Below are 20,674 nucleotides of genomic sequence, written 5' to 3' on the forward strand. Positions count from 1 at the left end.
CATTCTCCTGTCCCTGCTGAGGGGTTCCTTTGCAATCTTGCCTGCTGGGAGCATGGCAAGATAGGTACAGGGTAGGAGCAGCAGGCTCAGAGGGAGGCCAAGGTCTCAGAGCCTTGTCCTGGGAGTTCCAGGGATAAAAATGGACCTTGGCTGAGGCCTTTTCTGCTGGCTCTGTGCTGCTGGTACCATGACATCTGCTTTTGAGGCTCTCCCAGGGCTTAGAAAGAGAAGGTTCTCCAGTGTTTAAATAGTGCTTCAGAGTTCACAGTGCCATTCATAGCCGCTTCCTGATTTACAGAAGTTGCCCCCCCAAACTTTACAGATGAGAAAACTGAAGCCCAGAGAGGGAATGGAACATTCCCTATAGTGTTGGGCCCTTCGGATAGGGCGTGTAAGTTCACACATACAACTGGCTTTGAGAATTCATGTGCAAACAGGACAGCCCTGAATTGGCTGTCTGACCTTCCCTGCTGGAGATGTTAGCTAAGTCAGGTCTTTTAGCTGAGTCGTCCCCTCCCTACTTTATAGATACAGCTGTGGCTATGTGCTCTGAGTTCTAGATTTGTTTAACATTTTATGCATTTTTTTATTATTATTTTTATTTTTTTTATTTTTGAGACAGAGTCTCACTTTGTTGCCAGGGCTAGAGTGAGTGCCGTGGTGTCAGCCTAGCTCACAGCAACCTCAAACTCCTGGGCTTAAGCGATCCTCTTGCCTCAGCCTCCCGAGTAGCTGGGACTACAGGCATGCGCCACCATGCCCGGCTAATTTTTTTTTCTATATAGATTTTTAGTTGTCCAGATAATTTATTTCTAGTTTTAGTAGAGACAGGGTCTCGCTTAGGCTGGTTTCGAACTCCTGACCTCGAGCGATCCACCCGCCTCGGCCTCCCAGAGGGCTAGGATTACAGGCGTGAGCCACTGTGCCCAGCCTACATTTTATGCTCTTAAATTCATGTTTGCTATCTAGTGTATTCCTCATCATGTCTGTGGAGTAGGCTAGGGAGGCGTAGCCCCCACCCCCACCCCCATGAAAATAAACCAAGCCCCACAGAGCTGACCAAAGGGCATCCAGACAGAGTCTGCTACAGAGGGACAAAGACCATATCGAGAGGGAACACAGAGCACCACAGAGGACACATGCTGGACCAGCCGCCATGGGCGCGGCTCTGACCTTGGTGACAACTGTCCATGGCATGCACTTTCGCATGCCAGCAGTTTTACTAATTAACTGGTTTTGTTTCCCATTAGTGAGGAACATAATGGCCCACTGACAGATGAATGGGTCCAGATAGAGGAGGGGGTGGGATTCCAAGCAAAGGGTCTGCCCTCTCTGCTCATTCACTCGGCCAGCACGGGCCTGCCAGGGGCCCCGGGCAGGGGTACTGATGAGGGGAAAGGGATGAATCAGGCCTGGAGCCCCTCCCCTCGCTCCCTATAGTGCAGGGCAAAAATACGACATGGGGCATATTATGATAATTTCTAACCCAGGTACCAGCTCCTATTCTGAGCACTTTACATGTATTTATCTTATTTAGTCATTTACAGCTCAAAACAAGCCTATGATGGGGGGCTTGTTAATATCATTAATATTCCCACCTTTTATTTATTTTGTGATTCTTTTCTCTTTTATATATTTTAATTTTTTAAATAATATTTCTGTCAACTACATTGTCTATTAGCAATAATATTCCCATCTTAATATCATTAATATGTCCATAGGCACAGCGAGGTCACACTATGTATAAAATTAGGCACATAGGGGAAAAAAGGCTGGAATTTGCTCACTGTGTTTGTGTTAGAAAGTAGCTTCATAAGTATTGTTCATGAGTATTGTTTTCCACAAACTTTCTCTCCCAAACATTTTGTTACATTCTCTTTCTTTTTTTTTGAGACAGAGTCTCATTCTGTTGCCTGGGTGAGAGTGCCATGGCGTCAGCCTAACTCACAGTAACCTCAGACTCCTGGGCTCAAACAATCCTCCTGCCTCAGCCTTCCAAGTAGCTGGGACTACAGGCGTGTGCCACCACGCCCAGCTAATTTTTTTTTCTGTTTAGTCACCTGGCTAATTTTTTCTATTTTTAGTAGAGATGGGGTCTTGATCTTGCTGAGGCTGGTCTTGAACTTCTGACCTCAAGTGATCCTCCCGCCTCGGCCTCCCAGAGTGCTAGGATTACAGGCATGAGCCACCGCACCTGGCCAATTTTGTTACATTTTCTAACTATGGAAACAATTATTATTAAAAGTTGTGTATTGGACTGGAAAAAATAAAAAGAATTGATGGTAGTCATGAGAAGCAGGGAAAACATTGTATGTGCTCCAGAGAGGAGAAGAGTTTACTTTTATCCTGGGGTGATCACCGAAGTGGCCAGATGCCAGGTCCACAGGAAGGTACATGACCAATTTGTTACCAGCCCTCCCTCACCTCTGCCTCAGGCCAAGGCAGCCTGGGATTCAGGACCAAGAACAGCTCCCAAGCCTTTGCCTAATCCAGGCAGCCATCAGCCTCTTTAGCTTGCTGCAGTCATTGGAGTAGGATTTTCATACCATTTTAGGCTGCCTAAGCTAGAAGTCTTCTGGTTCAACTCCCTATTGCACAAACAGGGAAACTGAGGCTTTTGGGAAAACTGAAAAGGCCACGCTCTTCCAGAACCAGGGACACAGCAGTAAACAACACCAATAAAGATCCTGTTCACGTGGAACTGACATTCTAGTGGGATCCTAGGCCCCTACTAAGTCTATCCTATCTCGTGTCTTCAGAATATCTTATCGAGTTTCCCTGATCATCAAATTCTCCCTGACCATTGAGTCTTCTAGGCACTGCCTCTTCTAGGAAGCCCTTCTTGATTGAGTGCCCAAGTCTGTCCCCATCTCTTCCCCCACTTAGCATGCACAGGGTGTGAAGACCAAGCAGTTTGAGTGGCTATGCTGTTTCTTCTTGTCACAAGTTGCCAGTAATTCCTGGTTTTAGATTGGGGTTTTGTGTTTCCACCCAGAAAGCAAGGATCACGTCTTCCTGTCCTCTCCTCCCACACTATGAGCACGAGCACGGGGTTAGGCAGGCAGCACAGACACCGAAGGAGATCTCTCCTGATGATGGAAACACTGCAATCTCTCCATGCCACATTTCCCAATGGGTCCTGGTTCTTAAAATCACATGCATTTATTCACATAAAGAGAAGATCAGGACTGACAGAAACGATTTGAGAGTTGTCCACTAAAGGGAGAGTTCCAGCTGGGGAACGGATGTGATCTCCCAGGGCAAAGGGAGGCAGAAGTGGGGAAGAGAACTGAGGACATGGCAGCACCTTGGGGAAAACCAGCCTCTGGGAAGTGGGCAGGAGGAGGGTTGACAGCAGAAGCTGTCAGAGGGACAGGAAGAAACTCACAGAGAACTGCATCTTGGGACCCAGAGGGAAAAGTAGTCTTCTAGAAGGCAACACACAATGACAGCAGATGCCAGAGAGAGGCCAGGGCCTGCAGAGAAGCCATCGGCTGTGGTCAATAGCACCGGGGTGACCATGGCCCAAGCAGGTCATGGGAGTTGTGGGGGAGGAAGCCAGATCCTCATGGCTTAGGGAAGCAGTGGCCATGGGTGCTGCACGCTCTTCACAGAAATTTGGTTGAGAAAGGAGAGAAAAATGTGGGATGGCAGCTGGAGGAGAAAGCAGAGTTGAGGGAGGGACGTCTTTTTTAGGACAGGAATTAGGTTAAGAGGAAGGAACCTGGCAGAGGGAAGAAGTGCAGGCTTGAGCTGGGGGAGGCGGTTGTCGCTGAAGGGGCCCCAAGAAGGTGGCAAAGAAGAATCCAGAGATGGCCTCTCTCCCTCACACAGGGTGGAAGAGGAAAAGGTGGGTGACTTCCCAGGGAAGCTCGGAGGCTATTTGAGAGGGTGCAGTTCAGAAAGCCAGGACCTCCCGGATGTGTAGGTGGTTTGAGTAGCGGCAGAGAGACTCTGCTGTCAGGAGGTATGAAATGGGAGATGCTGGCCCTGCTCTTGTGGGGATCTGGCTGGGGCCTCAATGAGGTGAGTGGTGCAGGAGTTGCTGAGAGGTGCTGTGAGTTCTGGGAGGCTGAAGAGAAGGAGTTGGTGGGGACCAGCCTTGGGCCTTCCCCTCGGGGCCAGAGAGGAGCAGAGATCAGGCAGACTGAGCTTCGGGACTCCTTGTGCTGAGATCTGAGCTTTCTCACCCACCCTTCCCACTTCCGAACCATAAATAGAGCCCAGGGTGGGTGGGAGAGGCCCGCGGTGATGTCCAGGTACTCCTGCCTCATGCGCTGGGCCAGGCCAGAGTTTCCAGTGGGCAGGGTGCAGGCCTTCCTCTTATTCCTCCCCACCTCCTCACCGGAGCCCCAATCCAGCCCCAACCACCTGAGGGAGCAGCCAGACAGGCCTGCACCCCTCTCCCCCACCCCCATGCAGGAGAGCACTCACATGTGGCCCCCAGGCCGGTCCTCCCTGGTGAGCACTCCCTCCTTCTCCATCAGCATCTGCCGGAATGTCCCCACCTTCTGCTGGATCTCCTCCTCCGAATACCTGCGGTGGCACAGGGAAAGTGAGGGCTGCTCTCCTGGCTTGGTTCCCTCCTGCCACCCCGCACCCTGGCTCAGCCCAGCCCCTCACCCCAGGGTCACAAGCGCACACTCAGGCTTGCAGTCACCTGTCTGAGGTCACAGACCAAACCAGGCTCTCAGTAGGGAGGAAGTTCAAGCCCTGCCCATTCTATACCAGCCCAGCCAACCAACCAACCAAACAGACGACCAAATGGAAGAGTTGTTTGGAGAGGTGAGAGGCGGGAGAGAGGAGATGAGGCTGAGCCCCTCCTCCTTGCCCTCCTCCACCCCGGGACAGCCTCCCTCCCACGCTCACACTGCAGTCACTCTTTTGAGACATTTTAGGGGAGAAGCGAGCATCCTGGCTTGCAGACATACACAGCCTTTCCTGCCTTCCTGGCCTCAGGGATATGTGCTCCTTGGGCCAGATGTCAGCCTGGGGGTCCACGAAGCACCCCCGTGTCTGCAGGAGCAAGGCTGCCAAGTGGCTCGCCTGGGGTCCCGGGGCTCCTTTCATTGCTTCCCTCTGCTGCTGGCTTGGGTGGGGGTGGGTGAAGTCTGGGCCCCCAGGGAACCTCCTGACTTCTCTCCTCTCCTCTCCCTCCCTCCCTCCCTGAGCCCAGTCTCAGGCCAGGGACCAAAGTCCAGAATTATCTGCTCATCATCCTTGTTCCCACACCTGGGGTCTGTCATCATCCTCTCTCATTGCATCACTGTGACAGAGGCTGCCCGGCCTCCCCTTCCCTCCAGCTTCTCCCCATCCAGCCAGTGTCTACGCTGCCCCTCGAGGGTCTTTGCTCACACAGCCCCTGGCCCTGTGCCTGCCACACAGCAGGTGCCCAGTGGCTGTTACTGAATCAATCTTGGGGTCCCAGACCCCTCTCTCTGCCCTTCCTGGCCTGCAGGTCATTGTCCTGGACAGAAGACATGGTGGCAGAATAGGAACAAGGGTCTTATCTCTGTCTCTGCTCACCATCCGCTCTATCCCCAGGGCAGGCCCAGCCCTCCCACTCAGCCATCGAAGAAAATGGTACATTGCTCCTTCTCGGGGATCTCATCTCTCTCCTCCCTCTTTCCTTCCACTCCTTCAACAAACATTTGCAGGAGAACAACTTGGCAATTCTCTTCAAAAGCCTTAAAAAAATGAACACATCCTTTGACTCAAAAATTAACTTCCAGGTTTACCCTGTGGAAAGAATCACAGCCAAGCACAAAGATTGGTTCCTTGGATGTTTACAGCACGATGGATTCCCCCCCACCCCGAGTTCGATGCCAGTCTTGCGTTTCCATAGCGACCTGTACCTCTCAGCTCCTGGCAGGTGCTTCATGCTCTAGTAATTATCTGGTGACTGGTCTGGATCCTGCGCTGGCCTGGGGTTCCCTGAGGGCAGGGGCTGGGTCTGTCTGGTTTGCAGCGGTGGACCCAGCACCTGGCACGGTGCCTGCCACCTTGTGGCATCCAAAAATTTTTGGTCAATGAGTGATTGGTGATGGAGAGGCACTGGGGAGTTTGCAGGTTGGGTTTTCATTTTGGGAGGATGGTGCTGGAGGCTGTGCGTGGGAGAAGAGGGGCCGGGAGCAGGGAGGCCAGCGCGGGGCCACTGTGGGGGTCCGGGAGGAGAGGGTGTCGTGAGAGCGAGAGAGCGGTCCTGGGATGGAGGGAAAGGAATGGGCAAAAAACCATCTAGGAGGTTTTGGAGGGAGAATGGCTAGGACTTGGGGACCCATCAGATAAGTCGGGGATGTTTGGATGAGGAGCGCTGCCTACTTCCTAACCAGGTGTCCCCTGATGCCAGCTAGGGTCTGACTCTGCAGGTTCGGGCTGCTGTGTAGCCCACCGCGGGGAGGGCTGGGGGCTGGCCTGGTGGGAGTGAGGGCAGCCGAGCTCGGGCCCTGGCTCCTCAGTGTCCACCTCGGCCCCTGTGTGGGCTGGGGCTCCGGCTCTCAGCCTGGCACCCTGCACTCACTGGGCAGGCCTGGCACAGAACAACTGCTCCCACCTCACCTTCTCCTCTGGAGACTAGCTTGACCTTGTCACCAGCACAGAGACAAACACAGAACACAGACCCTTCAACCCTGCCCAGCCCCCAGCTCACAGACCCCTGGGAGGGAGGCAGAGACTGGCTGGGCCCCTGTGCCTGGGGGTCTTGGCACATGTGAAGACTAGGAGGTGGGAGCAGACCCCAGGGTTTCCCGGAGACCTAGGGCAGCATGTATGCAGGGCCTGCATAGTGGAGGGCTCCTCCCTGAGCCAGCAGGGCTCAGGCAAGTTGACCAACTCCAGCACCTGCCTGCGGGAGCCAGCTGGATAAGGCGGGTGCTAGACTGAACCAACTCAGAGGCTTGGGGCGGGTCCCTCTATGCCCCAGGGCATCTTGCTGGGTGAAGCTGGGCACCCAGGGATGACATCTGGCTATTGGGCAAAGAGTCTCAAGAGTGACCACCACCTCAGAGTCTCCCTCCCCTCACCTATCTCCGGGTCAACCCTCTCAGCTGAGTCCACAGGGGACAGTGATGAAGGGGAGAGGCAGGAGATCTGGCCAGTCCTGTTTGTGAATCCTGGCACCTGCCACTTCCCAGCTCTGTGATCTGGGGTGAGTCCATCTCTTGTCCCCGCCTGGGCGTCTACAGCTGTGAAATGGGAACACAGCCTGCTTCTAGGTCGTCCGAGGATTTAGGGAGGTGATGCATTTATAGCACTTTGCACAGTGCCTGGCACATAGGAGGTGCTCGGTAAATGGTGGCTACTGAGGCTTATTTATCCCAGAGCAGTGTGGACAGAAGCTCCCTGCCTTTCCCTCCTGAGACCCCAGCCAGGTCAGCACGGTACCAGGGCTTTGGGAATCCCCTGGGCCTCCTCTCTCTGCTCTCCCAGGAGGCAAAGGCTGAGAGGGAGGAGGCTGCTGCTACCCAAACTGCTCACTCCTTGAGGAGGTGGCAGAGCCCGTCAACGTAAGGCCATGCAGGAAGCCATGGCTGGCATGGCCAAGCCTCAGACTCAAAGTCAAGGGCTTGTGTGTGTGGCAGTGGAGGGGGAGTAGGGGAGCAATGATGTCTGTCCCAGTGACCCCAGTCTCCTGCCTCCCTGGGTCCTCATTTCATTCTATGGGCCCTGATGGAAGGACATGCCAAATTCATTGTGGCTTTGGGGACTTCCTGGGCCAGTCTCTGGGGCAGAGGTACGGTGACAGGGCACCCCATTTTCAGAGCCGCTTGGAGAGGAAAATGTCGACTTTTCCCTGTCTGTGCCCAGACCCAGTGCTTCCTGGGTCATTGCTCTCTTCGCCACAGCTCTGAGGGGGACAGTGGCCTCACTGTTCCCATTTTACAGATGAGCCAACAGAACAGGGAGAGGGGAGGGCTCAAAGCTCCAAGCTTAGCTAGAGGCAGAGACCTGCTCTGTCACCTCACCTGTGTCCTTCCTTGCAAGAAGGGGCATGGCAAGAAGGTGAGGAGGGGGCCTGGGGGCTGGGCACTGGAGGCTGGGGTGGGAGCCTCACGCCACCAAGCCTGGGGGCTCTGTCCCTGTCCCCACGGGGACTGCAGGCTGAGGCTGCCTGAGAAGGTGACTCCAAGTGCACTATCAGTCACCGAGGATTACCAGCCATCCATCAATATTAAGGAAAGGGATTGCTTTTTAATGGGGCCAAAGAGCGTGTATCGCTGTGACTGGTGGGAATATTTGTCAAATGCCCGAGAATGTGGTAAATAAACGTGAACAAACCAGTGTTTCTAGAAACAGATATTAATGACTTGATTTCATAAAAAAGCAAGGGTCCCTGTGTTTATTGAGCACTTTGTGGGGACTGGCTGGGGGCTGGGCAGCCCTGTTTGGCACCTTCGTCCAAGGACTCACAGAACAACTCCAGAAGACAGGTGTCCCTATTTTACAGGTGAGTAAACTGTGGCTTGTCCAACATCAGGCTAGGGCTGGAAGCCTGGATTGCTGGGTCTCAGTGTGGCTGTGCTGAAGGACAGGGAGGGCAGGGTGGTCACTCATGGGCCCACCTGGGGAGGCTCCGGGCTCAGGATGACCTGAGGGCTGGGGGGGGAAGGGGTCCTGACTGAGCACCTGGAGACCTAGCGGGTGCTTCCTAGAGAGGCGGGGTCCTTGACGCTGGGGGTCTAACACCCAGGACAAGGCCAAATGCCATCACCCTCTGCATGGGGAGGGGAGAGGTGTGGTCAGGAAGGGGTCATGGCGGCCAGTGAAGAGGAGGGGACTTAGTGAGGGGAGAGGGGCTCAGGAAGGGGATGGGTTGGGGAGAGGGGGTCATGGGGAGAGGGGGCAGGAAAGTGCAGAAGGCTGTCCCTGCCTGTCCCCACCCCCCCCACTCCTTGAGTCTCCCCACCCAGCAGCGGGACCTGCAGTTCCATCCAGGTCCTGGGGGGCTCCCTGCAGGAGGATGCCCCCTCCCTGCCCTGCTCAACCCTGGAGTCTCATTTCCTCTTCCCACACCTGCGGCTCATCAAACATGTTTCCTTGCCAGCTGGAGGCCTCCTTTTCCTCTGTCAGTGTCCCCCCATCAGCCCATCCCTCCCTCTCTGCATGGAGTCTCCTTAGCCCCACCTGGTCCCCAGCTGGACATGAGTACCAGGTCCCTGTGTCCCTTTCTTCCCCCTGCAAGCAGCCCTGCCTGGCAGCCAGCCGGGACTCTGGATCCAGGCTCAGCCTTGGCCCTGCCTTCCCAGTGCCCTTCAGCAAGTGACTCTCTCTGTCTGAGCCTCAGTGGCTTCCTGAGCTCTACAGAGATGGTGGCCCATGTCTTAGGGAGCCCAGCAGGCCTCAGAGGGCAAGCAGAGGTGTGGCTTGGAACGGCTGCTGTGCACAGGCTATGTCTGGCCCGTGTGGCTCCAGGCCCCAACCCCCTGTACTGGGAGTTTCTGATTTCTTGACTCCCTGACAGTGCAAGCCTGATGGGCAGGCCTTGCCCCCCAGGTCGGCGCCCTCAGCAGCCAGCCCACAGCTTTCACAGCACTCGGGGCAGATGCCAGAGCTTGGGCACCCACCAGCTTTCCCTGGAGCTGCACTCATGGGGCAGACTTGTTCTCTGTTTCCTCCAGCTCCCTGTGTGAGGGCTGTCTTGTCTCCACTAGATTTGGGGAGGGGGGTCCCTAAACCCTTACTGACTGATGGATATACTGAGTGGTTGGGGATCACCCCCCCCCAGGCTGACAAACTCCTACTCATCCTTCGGGGCCCGTTCAAGTGTCTTTTCCGACACCCTTCTCTCCCCCTCTCAGAATCCCTGCTCTGAGCTCCTGAAGCACTCGGCCCTCTCCTGCCCTGTCCTGTCACCATGATTCTAATCTGTTTTGTGACCAAGCTGGTTATTAACATGCTTGTTTCTGTTCTGAGATGGTGGGGTCAGGGTGGTCTTTGAGGACAGGCAGTGGCTCCAGTCCGGTTCTGGGTCCCCCGCGTGGACCCGCACAGTGCCTGGTTCTGAACCGGACTGGGTGATACCTGAGCCTGTGGGTGTGGCAGCCGCGATGCCTGTGCAGAAGCCACGGGCAGCCCTCACCACACAGCCAGGGCCCATTGCGCTCTCGCCTGGCTGCAGTACCAGCTCCGCAGTGTGACCCACGCATTTTACAGCGGGCTCCAACTGTCACTGATGTTTACAATCCTCTCTCCCCTACTCCACCGGATGTTTCTGGAGGGCAGGGACTGAATCAGAGCCCACTTCAGAGCTTGACACAGAGCAGGCGGTCAAAGACAGCTTATTGATTGAATAAACCAATAAATAAACGAAAAGTAGGCTGGGTTTGCAACGGTTCCGCTCCACCTAGTGCAGACTCTCGGCCCCTTCTCTGGGCGAGTCTCCCGGGTTCGCCCGACTCCGCCTGCGGCCCGCCGCGCCCCCGGCCCGCTCACCCCTGCTCCTCCATCATCTCCTGCAGTTCCATGCACTTGAGCTCTACGCGCCGCTTGCGCTCGTGGTCCAGGATCTCGCGGTGCGCGCGCTTCACCAGGCCCGGCTCCGCGGCGCGCAGCTCGTCCTCCGCCCGCGGCCAGGCCCCCGAGGAGGCCCCGGGCTGCGGGAAGCCGTTCGCTGCGTCGGGCGGGGGACGGCATGCCGGCCGCCCCGTTGTTGACCGTGGAGGACATGGCGCCTGGCCCCGGAGCCGCTGGCCTCGGCCGCCGGCCCTGCAGGACAGACACAGACACGAGGCGGGATGGTCACTTCTTGGCCACCTGCTAAGCTCCTGTGTGCGCGAGTTAATCCTGGAGATTTAAGGGCCCACTCATGGCTCTAATCCGCTTCCCCTCATGCTGCAGAGGGGGGCAGACAGCAGGTTTGCACCTTTGGGTCACACCTCAGGGCATGAGGGAGGTTGGACACTGGGCTTTTTTCCCCTGTCTGTAAGGCAGGTGGATGCAGGCCGGACTAGATGGCCAGTGAGGGCCATTGGCTTGGCATTGTGCCATCTCCAAGGACCTAGCAACTCCCTGGGACACCCCTCTCTGCCTCGTGTGAATGCCTGGGCTGGGACGTGCCGCTTGCATGCCGCACTAACTGCCCAGTGGTGTTTCTAAACCGTTTACACACACGCCAGGCCCACTGTCCCTGGCTGCCTCTGTCCAGGGAGGTCACAGACCACAGGTGCTCCTGCCTCCCAGTCTGCTCCCGAGGCAGCCCTGCAGAGAGAGGAAGACGGAGCTTTCTCCAAGTTCAACTCCATTCCAACCCCAGATGCAGTTCTCAGTTCTCACTGTGATCTAGCTAACATCTCCAGAGCCAACATTCCAGGTGGGGGTCTCGCCCAGATTGAGGCCCACAGGGCTGTCTCCTCCTTTTTTCTGGAAACACTGTTTCTCATGATGTGACCAAAGGTGTCTTTGGCATTAGCTTTCCAGGCAGCCATGTCCTCTTGTAGTCTCAAGGTGAGGTGGGAGTCAGCGTGGCTTAGAGGTAAGAGGCCCTGACTCCACCCTAAGCCCCCTGAAGTAGAGCAGACACACACACACACACCAAGGACTTCTATCTTAACACAGGGGAGGCACCTCCTGAGCTATTTCCATTTCCTTTCTCCAAGGCTCTGCTAGTTGCTAAGCAACAGGGAGGCCTCCTTCCCAGGGAGTGGGATGGGAGGGAGGGAAGGAGCAGAGGGAGGTAGGAAGAGAAGGGGTTGGGCCTGGACATCCCGGGTGGGGCCTTCCCTGCAACTCCTCCCCCAACACACCCTCCCCTCTCTGGCCTCAGTGTGATGGGGTGGGGGTGTTCAGAGACAAGAAACTGGAAGGCAGAAAAGAGAGAGAGGGACTGTGAGAGGCACAAGAGGCTCTGAAGGGGACAGAGTTACAGGAGGTGACAGTGGTGATGAGAACATAAGCTCCTCTCATATGTCCTTCCCCATGAATCCCAAGTCCCTGGGTTCTAGGTTGGGCTCTTCCACTCCTTGCTGTGTGACCCTGAGGATGTCACTGCCCCTCTCTGAGTCTCTGATCCCTACCTGTGCCTGGGAGCATCATCCAGACTCCTCAGGAGAAGGGAGTTCCTGGAGGCTTACAGATCAAAGCTGTTCGAACTCCTTTTGCACCCCAAACCCTGCCGGCTTCCCGCCTCTGTCCCTGGACAAGCCCTGTACCCCGGTTCTGTCAGGCCTTCTCCTGGGACGTTTCACAAGCATCGCCCACTTCCATGCCCCACACAGAGCTCTGGGAGCCCTGCTTCCCACCAGCCTTGGCCATGGTGCCCGGCCTGAGGGTGACCCCTCCATCTGTTGGTCACCTGAGCCAGGGACATGTGTGGAGCTTGGAGACCCTCATGCCCTGGCCCACTGCAGCTCACCTGTTGTCACGTTTGGCCTCTCATCCCCTCTTCTCAACATCGCTCACACTTACCCACCTCCTCCCCCTGTCCATCCAAGCCCTCCCCTCTACTGTCTCATCCTCGCACCTGGCCTCCCTGACCTCGGACCTCCCTCCTCCACTGGCAGCCTGGCAGATTGGCCCAGGAGCAAATCAGGCCATGTCATGCCTTGTTAACAGCCTTCCGTGACTTCCAACACCTTGGCTTAGGTCGGGACGTGGCTATTCCTCCCAGTGCAGCCTCATCCCCTCCAGCCCCACCACATCCATCCTCCTCCCCCTCCACTCACTCGCTGCTCCCTCTCCCTGAGATGCTCTTCCCCGACTCCTAGTTGTCCTTAAAGTCACCACTCAGGCATAATCACCTTCCCCTGTGTCTGGTGCTACCCTCCCAGAGCTTTGCCACTTGCTACTGTCACTGTGGGTTCACAGGTCTGGCTCCCGCTGGGCTGAGGGCAGCTTCGCTTTTAACTCCTAGTGGCAGCCAAGTGCCCAGTGCACGTGGAGGTCAGTGAACGCAGGCAGAACCAATCAAAGACAATTACAGAGGAGACAAGATAGAGGGATACATGGCCCAGTCCTTAATAAGGCCCGCAAGGCCCCTTCGCGTCTGGTGTATGGTGTCTCGTGACTTCATCCCTCATCACACTCCATCCTGCAGCCAACACCCAGCCTGTCGGCCTCAGTCATCCTCCCCCAAACGTGTGCTCTCGCTTCCTCCTGTGTGCCTTTGCCTGTATGGTTTCCCCTCTTCTCCACCTCGGGAACTTCAATTCATCCTTCAGGGCCCGGCCCCAAACTCACCTCCTCCGGGAAGTCTTCCCCTCTTCTGGGAAGGATAAGTCATTCCCTCCTTGTGCTCCTGAAGTTTTTGTCCACACTTCTTTGACATGGCATTTAGACACTGAGGTTCGGTTTGTCATTTGTATCTGACTCTCATTATAGACTGTGAGCTCTTTGAGGGAATGGACCGTCCCTTCATCCTGGCTCCTCAGAGCCTTCCCCAGCACCAGGCAATGTAGGAGGCGCTCTGAGGGTGGGGAGAGAAGGCACTGAGCCCCAGTGAGAGCTCTTGGAGCGGGGACTGAGCAATGCTGCTCTGCACTTCTTCCCTTGGCCCCGGGCGAGGCTCCCCAGCCTAGAACTTGGCCTGAGCTCATGGAGGACAGGGAGGGAAAGCTGGTGGGGGTAGTTCTGAAGTTATTCAGAACTCCAAACTCCAAGAAATTCCAGCCCCAGCATTAGGAGAATGCCTGGGTACCACTGCTAGCTCGCTAGGGTAATCCTTGCAGAAAGGATTGAGGAGGAAGGGAGAGTGGTGTGAAGAGAGGAGACGGGGATGGACTTTCACTAGGACAGATGGTGGATTCTACCACTTTCACCTGGCGAGTTGCAGAGGCAGCAGGCAGGGATCTGAGGCGGGTTATAAACAGAGGGACCCAAGTCATTGCACATGAAGCCCACTTCCTTCCAAGTTGCGGTTGCTGGGCCAGCAGACTAGGGGGGTTACAGCAGGCACAGTGTCTCTCTGTGAGGCATCTGACATTATCTTTTAAGAAATCATCATGAGATTTCATAAGGAGACATGGTGTGGTGGGTGCTAATGTTCTGTACTATTGTAATCGGTTGATTAATTGACCTATACACAAAAGGAGCTGATTAATGGGTCAGCGTCATATTAGATGCAGGTATTTAATGGAGAACCACAGGGCTTTGTCCTCACCCATGTCTGCTCTAATATGTTCACTAATGACTGGATAACATGGATAGCCTGACAATCGGATCCACTGAGGACACAACCTGCCCATAAATACGGAGCCAGAATCTAAAAGGACTCAACAGACTGAGACGATGGAAGAATCTAAGAACGAGAAACAAAATAGTGAGAAATGCCACCTTCTGAAGCTGAGTCCCAAACTAAAATAGGAATGGGATAGACACAGCTTAGAAGCAGCATATTGAGGAAGGATTTGGGGATTTTCAATGATCACAGACTCAATTTTAATCAATATCATGATGTGGCTGCCAAAAGTGCGTGTTATCTTAGGGCATATCAACAAAAATATGATGTCAAGAAGGGGGGATTCTGAGAATATACAGGTGGTCAGAATACCTGTCTTCAAATATTTGAAGGACTGTGGAGGATTTAGGTCAAACCTGGCTGATTCTGCCAAGAAGCTTGTTAAAAGTAGAGATGTCTGGCTAGGGTTGCCAGGTTTGGCAAATAAAAAGACAGGATCCCCAGTTAAATTAAATTTGAATTTCATATTTGGAACATACTTCTACTAAAAAATTATTCATTTTTTTATCTGAAATTCAAATTTAACTCGGTGTCCTATATTTTACATGTCAGTCCTACCTGGGACCCATCCCAGATCTTCTAGACTGAAATCTCTAGGGATGAAATTGTTAATGTTCCCCAGGTCATTCTGATATAGTCCATCTACGGACCAGCAGTTGGGGGGCTGCAGTCTAGAGCAACAATTTTCAAATTTTACTGAACACCAGAATCACTTGGAGGGTTTGTGCCAACAGATTGCTGGTCCCACCCCCAGAGTTTAGATCTGGGTGGGGCCTGAGAATTTGCATTTCTAACAAGTTCCTGAGTAACAGCAATGCTGCTGGTCCTTGGATCACACTAAGAGAAACGGGGCCCCAGCCAGTCTAGGTGGCTCCCGAAGACAAAGCCAAGATTCCTGTAGCATCTACTTCAGCTCAGTCCAAGAAAGAGTTGTCTATTTTGTTTTGTTTTATAACCATTAAAACTCTTTACAAACCAAGCAGTTCATCCCAGGATGAGTGAGCTCCCTATTACAGCAGCTGTTCAAATAGGAGATACACACTACACTATATTCACTCATTCACTGAACAAACACTCACCCAGCATCTACTGTCAACCCCACCTTATTAAAGGCTGGAGATTTGGAGATGAACAATACCCCACCCTGGTCCTCTGGAAGCTCACAGAGTGGCTCAGGAGACCGACAAGTAAACAGCGGTGCAGTGCGATGAGACAGAACTGGAGAAGTGTCTGTCGTCCTGCTTTGGGTGGTCAGGACAGGCTTCCCAGCACGGGTGGGAGTGAGCAGGAGATGGGTACCAGAGCAGGTGCCAAAACTTAAATGGGCGAACTTGGCAGGACTCACAATTGATGGGATGTGGGGTGAGGGAGGTGTCTTAGATGACTCTGGGACTCTGGCTTCAGGGACCAGGTAGATGGTGCAGTCATTTATTGTGATGGGGAACATACAGGGAAAACTGGGTGTGAGCTGAGGGTGAGGGGCTTGTGAGGGCTAAGCAGGCAGATATGGAGTCTAGAGCCATAACCCTAACCCTAACCCTAACTTGTTCTGGTCTTGGGGGGCACTGACACTGTGTTTCTTTGGAGGCAGAAGAGCAAATGGGCAATCTTTTTGCTATCCCTGACTGGCTATGAGACCCTGAATAAGTCCCTTCCCCTCTCCAGTCCCTTCTGTCCCCATTGGACAAAGAGGGGGCTGGACTCCAAAACCCAAATCAAAATCGCCTTTCCTGCTCTGGAAGTCTGGGTAACACTAATGCCACGTGCACACCACCAACCTTCAGCCCCCGCCCTTCCTGCCACGCCAGCCACTCCCGGAGCTCAGCTGAGGCTGTCCTCAAGCACTCCGTCAGCTCCCAAGGGCAAGCCCAGATGCTGGAGCCAGGTAACCCACCTGCAGATTAAGTCAGGAATCTCTAATTTAACGCCTGCCAACAGGGGGCACTCCCTCTTGTGCCAGCCAGGAAGCGGTTAAAAGGCCAGAGGCCTGATTTCCAAGCCTCGTGGCTGGGTCCGCAGGCTTGCTTCCCTCCCACAGGTTCAAGCGCGGGTGTCCTGAGCAGGCCTGGCCATGGACAGGAGGGGCCACAAACTGGATGCTGGTACCTGCAAGTCCAGCCCTGCTGGTGATTAATTGAAGGTGAAACAGCCCATCTGTACTGCAGGGTCTAGTGTGTTCCAGAAACTCAGCTGCTGACAGGCATGGAGACCTCTCAGCTAATGAGATCATCATTCACCCTGGGGCTCAAGGGAGAAGATGCTCAGGCCAGTAGTGCCCTGGCCAGGCCTGGGGGACAGGGGCAGGCTGCAGTGAGCAGTGGAGCACAGATGGGTCCGAGGGAGAGGCCCAACCTTGCCCTGGGGATCCCTGATTTGATGGGGAGACAGGGCTGTGCTGTTCGGGAATCCATGAGAGGAGTGACCTTGGGCATGCAACTTAAGCTCTCTGTGCCTCAGTTTCCTTGTCTGTAAAGCAAAACTAATAATAGCATCCTCCTCATAGGTTTGTTGTAAAGGACTAATGCATGTGAAATGTCATCGCAGTGCCTGGTGTGCAATGAATGGCACTGGTGATCATGATTATTATTTGTCAGTGGTGACCGTCCTGTTTTGGACATGGAGAACGTGAGGAGTCCCTAGAGCTCCAGGTAAAGAAGTTCGTGATGCCTCAGCTCATGGGTCTGGTGCTCGAGAAACTGAGATCTGGGCCTGATTTGGGCGTCATCGTTATATAGCTGCAGACTGAAACCTGAGAGCTAACAAGGTTGATTGAGAAGGGCGTGTGGAGGGAGAAGAGGGCAGAGGCCGGAGCCCAGGGCGGGGGATAAGGCATCATTTGGAGGAACTTAGTGGTGTGACCTAGGCCACTTTCCTCTCACCCCCTCGTGGCCTCAGTAAACTCTTCTCGGCTCCCCATCCCTCTGGCAGCATCTCAGGCCTCCAGCACCACGGAGGGGACCCACACCGCCAACCCGGAGGTCCCCTTTGCTCCTGGGGCTCAGAAGACTTGCCCTGGGGGCAACACTCACTCCCCTGCCCCTGCCCCTGGCAAACAGTAGCTACATCAAGCAGTGGCTATGACACATTGGAAGGTGGGGCTGCGGAGTGATGGCCACAGGGTGAGAGACACCTTATTGGCTCCAAGGTTGAGTCACTCACTCATGTCGCAGCTATTTCTGACTGGCTACGCTGGGGCCCACGAGAAGACAAGAGAGAAGTGCGGGGGAGAAGCCCTGATGCCTATAATGCTGGAACAGAGGACGCACGGCAGGCAGAGACATCTAACAGAGCTGGGGTCGTGTGGGGAGGAGCACAGCTGGGAGTTCTTCCTGGAGGAGAGATCCTGAAGTATAAGTAGGAGTTGGCAGGACAAAGACAGGGAGGAAGGATGTCCTTGTCAGAGTGTGGGGGCGTGCAGAAAGAAGGCTCAGAGAGGAAAGAGGGAAGAGCAGGGGCTTGTGCTCAGCTGAGCCCAGTGGGCCAGCAGGGGAGCGAGGACCAGGCTACCATGGCCTTCAGGGGCAGGCTGAGGAGCTAGAACCGTGCCCCGCAGGCAACAGGGAGCCAGTGAAGTGTGTTGAGCTGGGGAGGTCATGATCAGATTTGCATTTTGGAAAGATGTCTCTTGCAGCCTGGTGTCCTCAGGCCCCTGCCTTTGGGAGAAAGACCTAATCCTGAAGGTCAGCCCTGTCCACATTAACCAGGACAACCTGTGCAGATCAGCAGGTAGGAGAAGAGCCAGCCCTACCTACCCTCCCCCATTCAAATCACTTACTACGTGTGCTTGAGCGACAACGTCAGTGCTCAGTTTCCTCATCTATAAAATGGGGTTAGTACAGGTACCTCCCTCTCAGGGTGGTTGTAAGGAGTGAAGGAAAGAACATATGTACGGTGCAGTGCCCGGGTACTAAACTGGACATGTATTAAGTGCTGGCTGTTTTCACCCATAAACTATGCCAACCAGTCTCAACCACTACAGGCACAAGTTAGACCAGTGAGAAACATAGATCCCACTAAATCAGGACAGGTTTGTTGATAATCACCCTTCCAAACCCGTACAAACCTATGAGGACACTTTTCGCAGATACCAACCCGCATGGACCAGTAGAGACCAGTGCGCAGGGGTCAGAGGACACCGCCCGCAGAGGCCTGGGAGGAGGCGGCTCCGGCAGTGGCAGCGAGAGGGTTAGGGAGCGAGCTTCCTCCCTGCCTGCTTGGAGTCTCTCTAGGGAGGCGCTGGCGCTGCTGTTTGTTACCCAACCCTCCAGAAGACGCTGGGGAGGGGAGGGAGAACCGCTGAAAGCCTTCCTTCCTTTCAATTATTCAGCAGCGGGAGCTTCCTGCCGCCCCTGCTGGAGCCAGAGGAAGGCCTTGGCCAGAGCCCCCAGGCTGGGGCAGGCTGGGGCTGGCTGGGGCTGGGAGGGCTGGTTCCAGAGGGTTCCAGGTGGGCAGGCGGCCTGGCCTGTGGGGGTGCTGGCACTACAGCTCTGTGCCTTGGCCACAGCCCTCGTGGGTCTTCTCCTGTCCTCCCCTGTCCAGCCATGCACCAGGTCCGGCTTTGCCTGGGCAGGGCTTGAGTCATCCTCTTCCCTGCAGTCTTGGCTTGTGCCATGGAATATGGGGGTGACTGGGCTGGTGAAGTTCCCAGGGCTAAGATGGGGTGTCTGGGGCAGGCAAGGCAGGGAGAGCAAGCCTGCTGGCTGCAGAGGAAGCCTGGCAGCTTAGCTGGTGCCCAGCCCGGGCTGGTCCCTGCGCCACGCTGCATTCTGCTCCTCCCAAAAACACACTGGCCCTGCTGCTCCTCACGCCGGACGCCCTTCCCCTTCCGTTCATCCCACAAGACTGCTCAAGCGTCCTCTGTAAGGCCTTTCCTGATCTCCTGGAAGGATGTCTTGGGGGCTGTGCCTCTGCTGTCACCCTCTGGCTACGGCTCTCAGAGCTTTCCTCGTTCTGTCGTGACTGTTAGCTCCCTGGCTAATTGAGGGCTCTCCACGGGCAGTGACTGGGTTGATCCATCTTCATGTGCATGTCTGTTGAAATCCAGCCTGTGTCTGCACTGAAGGGGAGCTCACTACTTGTATCTTACCACTGCCATCTCCAGGGACTTCAGTGGGAAAGGTCCTTGGTCACTGCTCTCAATATGCCCAGACTCTGTGTGTGCTGACATTTGCATGGGACACACTGTCACCCACTTTGTAAGCCCTGGAGTCCAGCTCTGTCTTTGAACAGACAGGCAGGACTCGCCTGGCCCCAGGCTCCTGTCCAGCAGCCCAGAGCCCGTGTCCCTGCTGGCTCTGATTTGGGTCCCCAGGAACAAGGAGGCCTCAGCTGTCTGCTCCCTGCAGAGGGGCCCACAGTACAGTAGGCAAGACAGCCCAGCTGGGAACAGTGCAGACCGACCTAGCCCAGGACAGGCCATACAGAACCTTGTAAATGGGACAGACCCAGCCAAACCAGGAGCCCACAGTGGCTACATGCACAGAGGACAGTGGGGACCCTGCACCGCAGCATTACAGACTGGTGGAGTGGATCCGAACAGGTAATACTGCCGCTGAGGTAGTAGGCCAGTTCAATCCAGTAGACAGACCTACATAGACCAGAGCTGATACCAACTATGCCAGTGGTGTTTTCGTGTCCCCTCCCCTGCGCTCCAGTGGAACGGAGGAGTCCCTCCCCCACCGAGCCCACTGGCTTCCTGTCAGGGTCCTCATGGCCTCCAAGGAGGCTGTGGCCATCGAGCTGGGGAAGAGTCCCTGCGGTTGCCTGAGCTAGATGGAGGTTTGGGGTGGGGGTAGGGGATGTTCCAAAGGAGCAGCTTCCGCTCAGCCTGAGAAAGAGCAGTCTCACGCTGAGATGTCACTGATGGGCTGGGCTGCTGGGGAGGGGGTGATTTCTGTGTCCTGGGGAGGCCTTGGGGAGGTGTCGTGGGGAGAGCCACCTGTGTGTCGGGACCGTGTCCTCTAAGGACCCTCCCACGCTGGTCTGGAGGGCTGACCCTGCAGTAAAGTCGGAGGAGCCTGTGTGCTCTCCCCAGCTCCCAACACCTCCTTCTCCTCCCCCCAGGATCAGACAGCCCCCCTCTTGGGCTCACTCCAGGGAGCTGAGTGAAGAAAGGCAAGATGGGCTAGAAGCTGTACGATCAGATCTCTTTTCCTTTCTGGGCCTCAGTTTCCCTCACCAAGTTTCCCTGGACCAAGTGTCAGGGACCCAGATCCTAGCAGGGTCAGCGTAGGGCTGTGCTCTAAGTCCCTGGTAGTCTAAGATTGAGAAGAATGAAAATCAGGTGGTGATGTGCCCCCCTCCAGACCTGTCAGCAGGAAGGGTGTGTGCTGGACAGACAGACAGGCCCCTTCCACCCCCTGGGGAGGGTGACAGAGAAGCCAGGGGCAGCTGCCTCCGCTGCCCACACAATCTCATTATGGAAAATTCCCTCTATTGACTCAGCTCTAATCAGGCAGGCTGCCCGGGGCATCCCCCCAGGTTTCTGCTGGGCTGGCTGAGATC

At 55.3% G+C, this 20,674-nt stretch overlaps 1 protein-coding gene across 1 annotated transcript in view; it reads right to left on the reverse strand.

The window, feature by feature from the left end:
• SRRM3 (serine/arginine repetitive matrix 3) overlaps window positions 1-10,665 on the reverse strand; it is a 30,855-nt gene extending 20,190 nt beyond the window's left edge. Inside the window, 3 exon segments of the mRNA XM_045543082.1 lie at window positions 4,435-4,536; window positions 10,432-10,622; window positions 10,624-10,665. Coding sequence (XP_045399038.1) covers window positions 4,435-4,536; window positions 10,432-10,622; window positions 10,624-10,665 — 335 coding nt within the window.
• Window positions 10,666-20,674: the final 10,009 nt, after the last annotated feature.

The sequence above is a fragment of the Lemur catta genome, chromosome 2, assembly GCF_020740605.2.
Source record: "Lemur catta isolate mLemCat1 chromosome 2, mLemCat1.pri, whole genome shotgun sequence".
NCBI lineage: Eukaryota > Metazoa > Chordata > Mammalia > Primates > Lemuridae > Lemur > Lemur catta.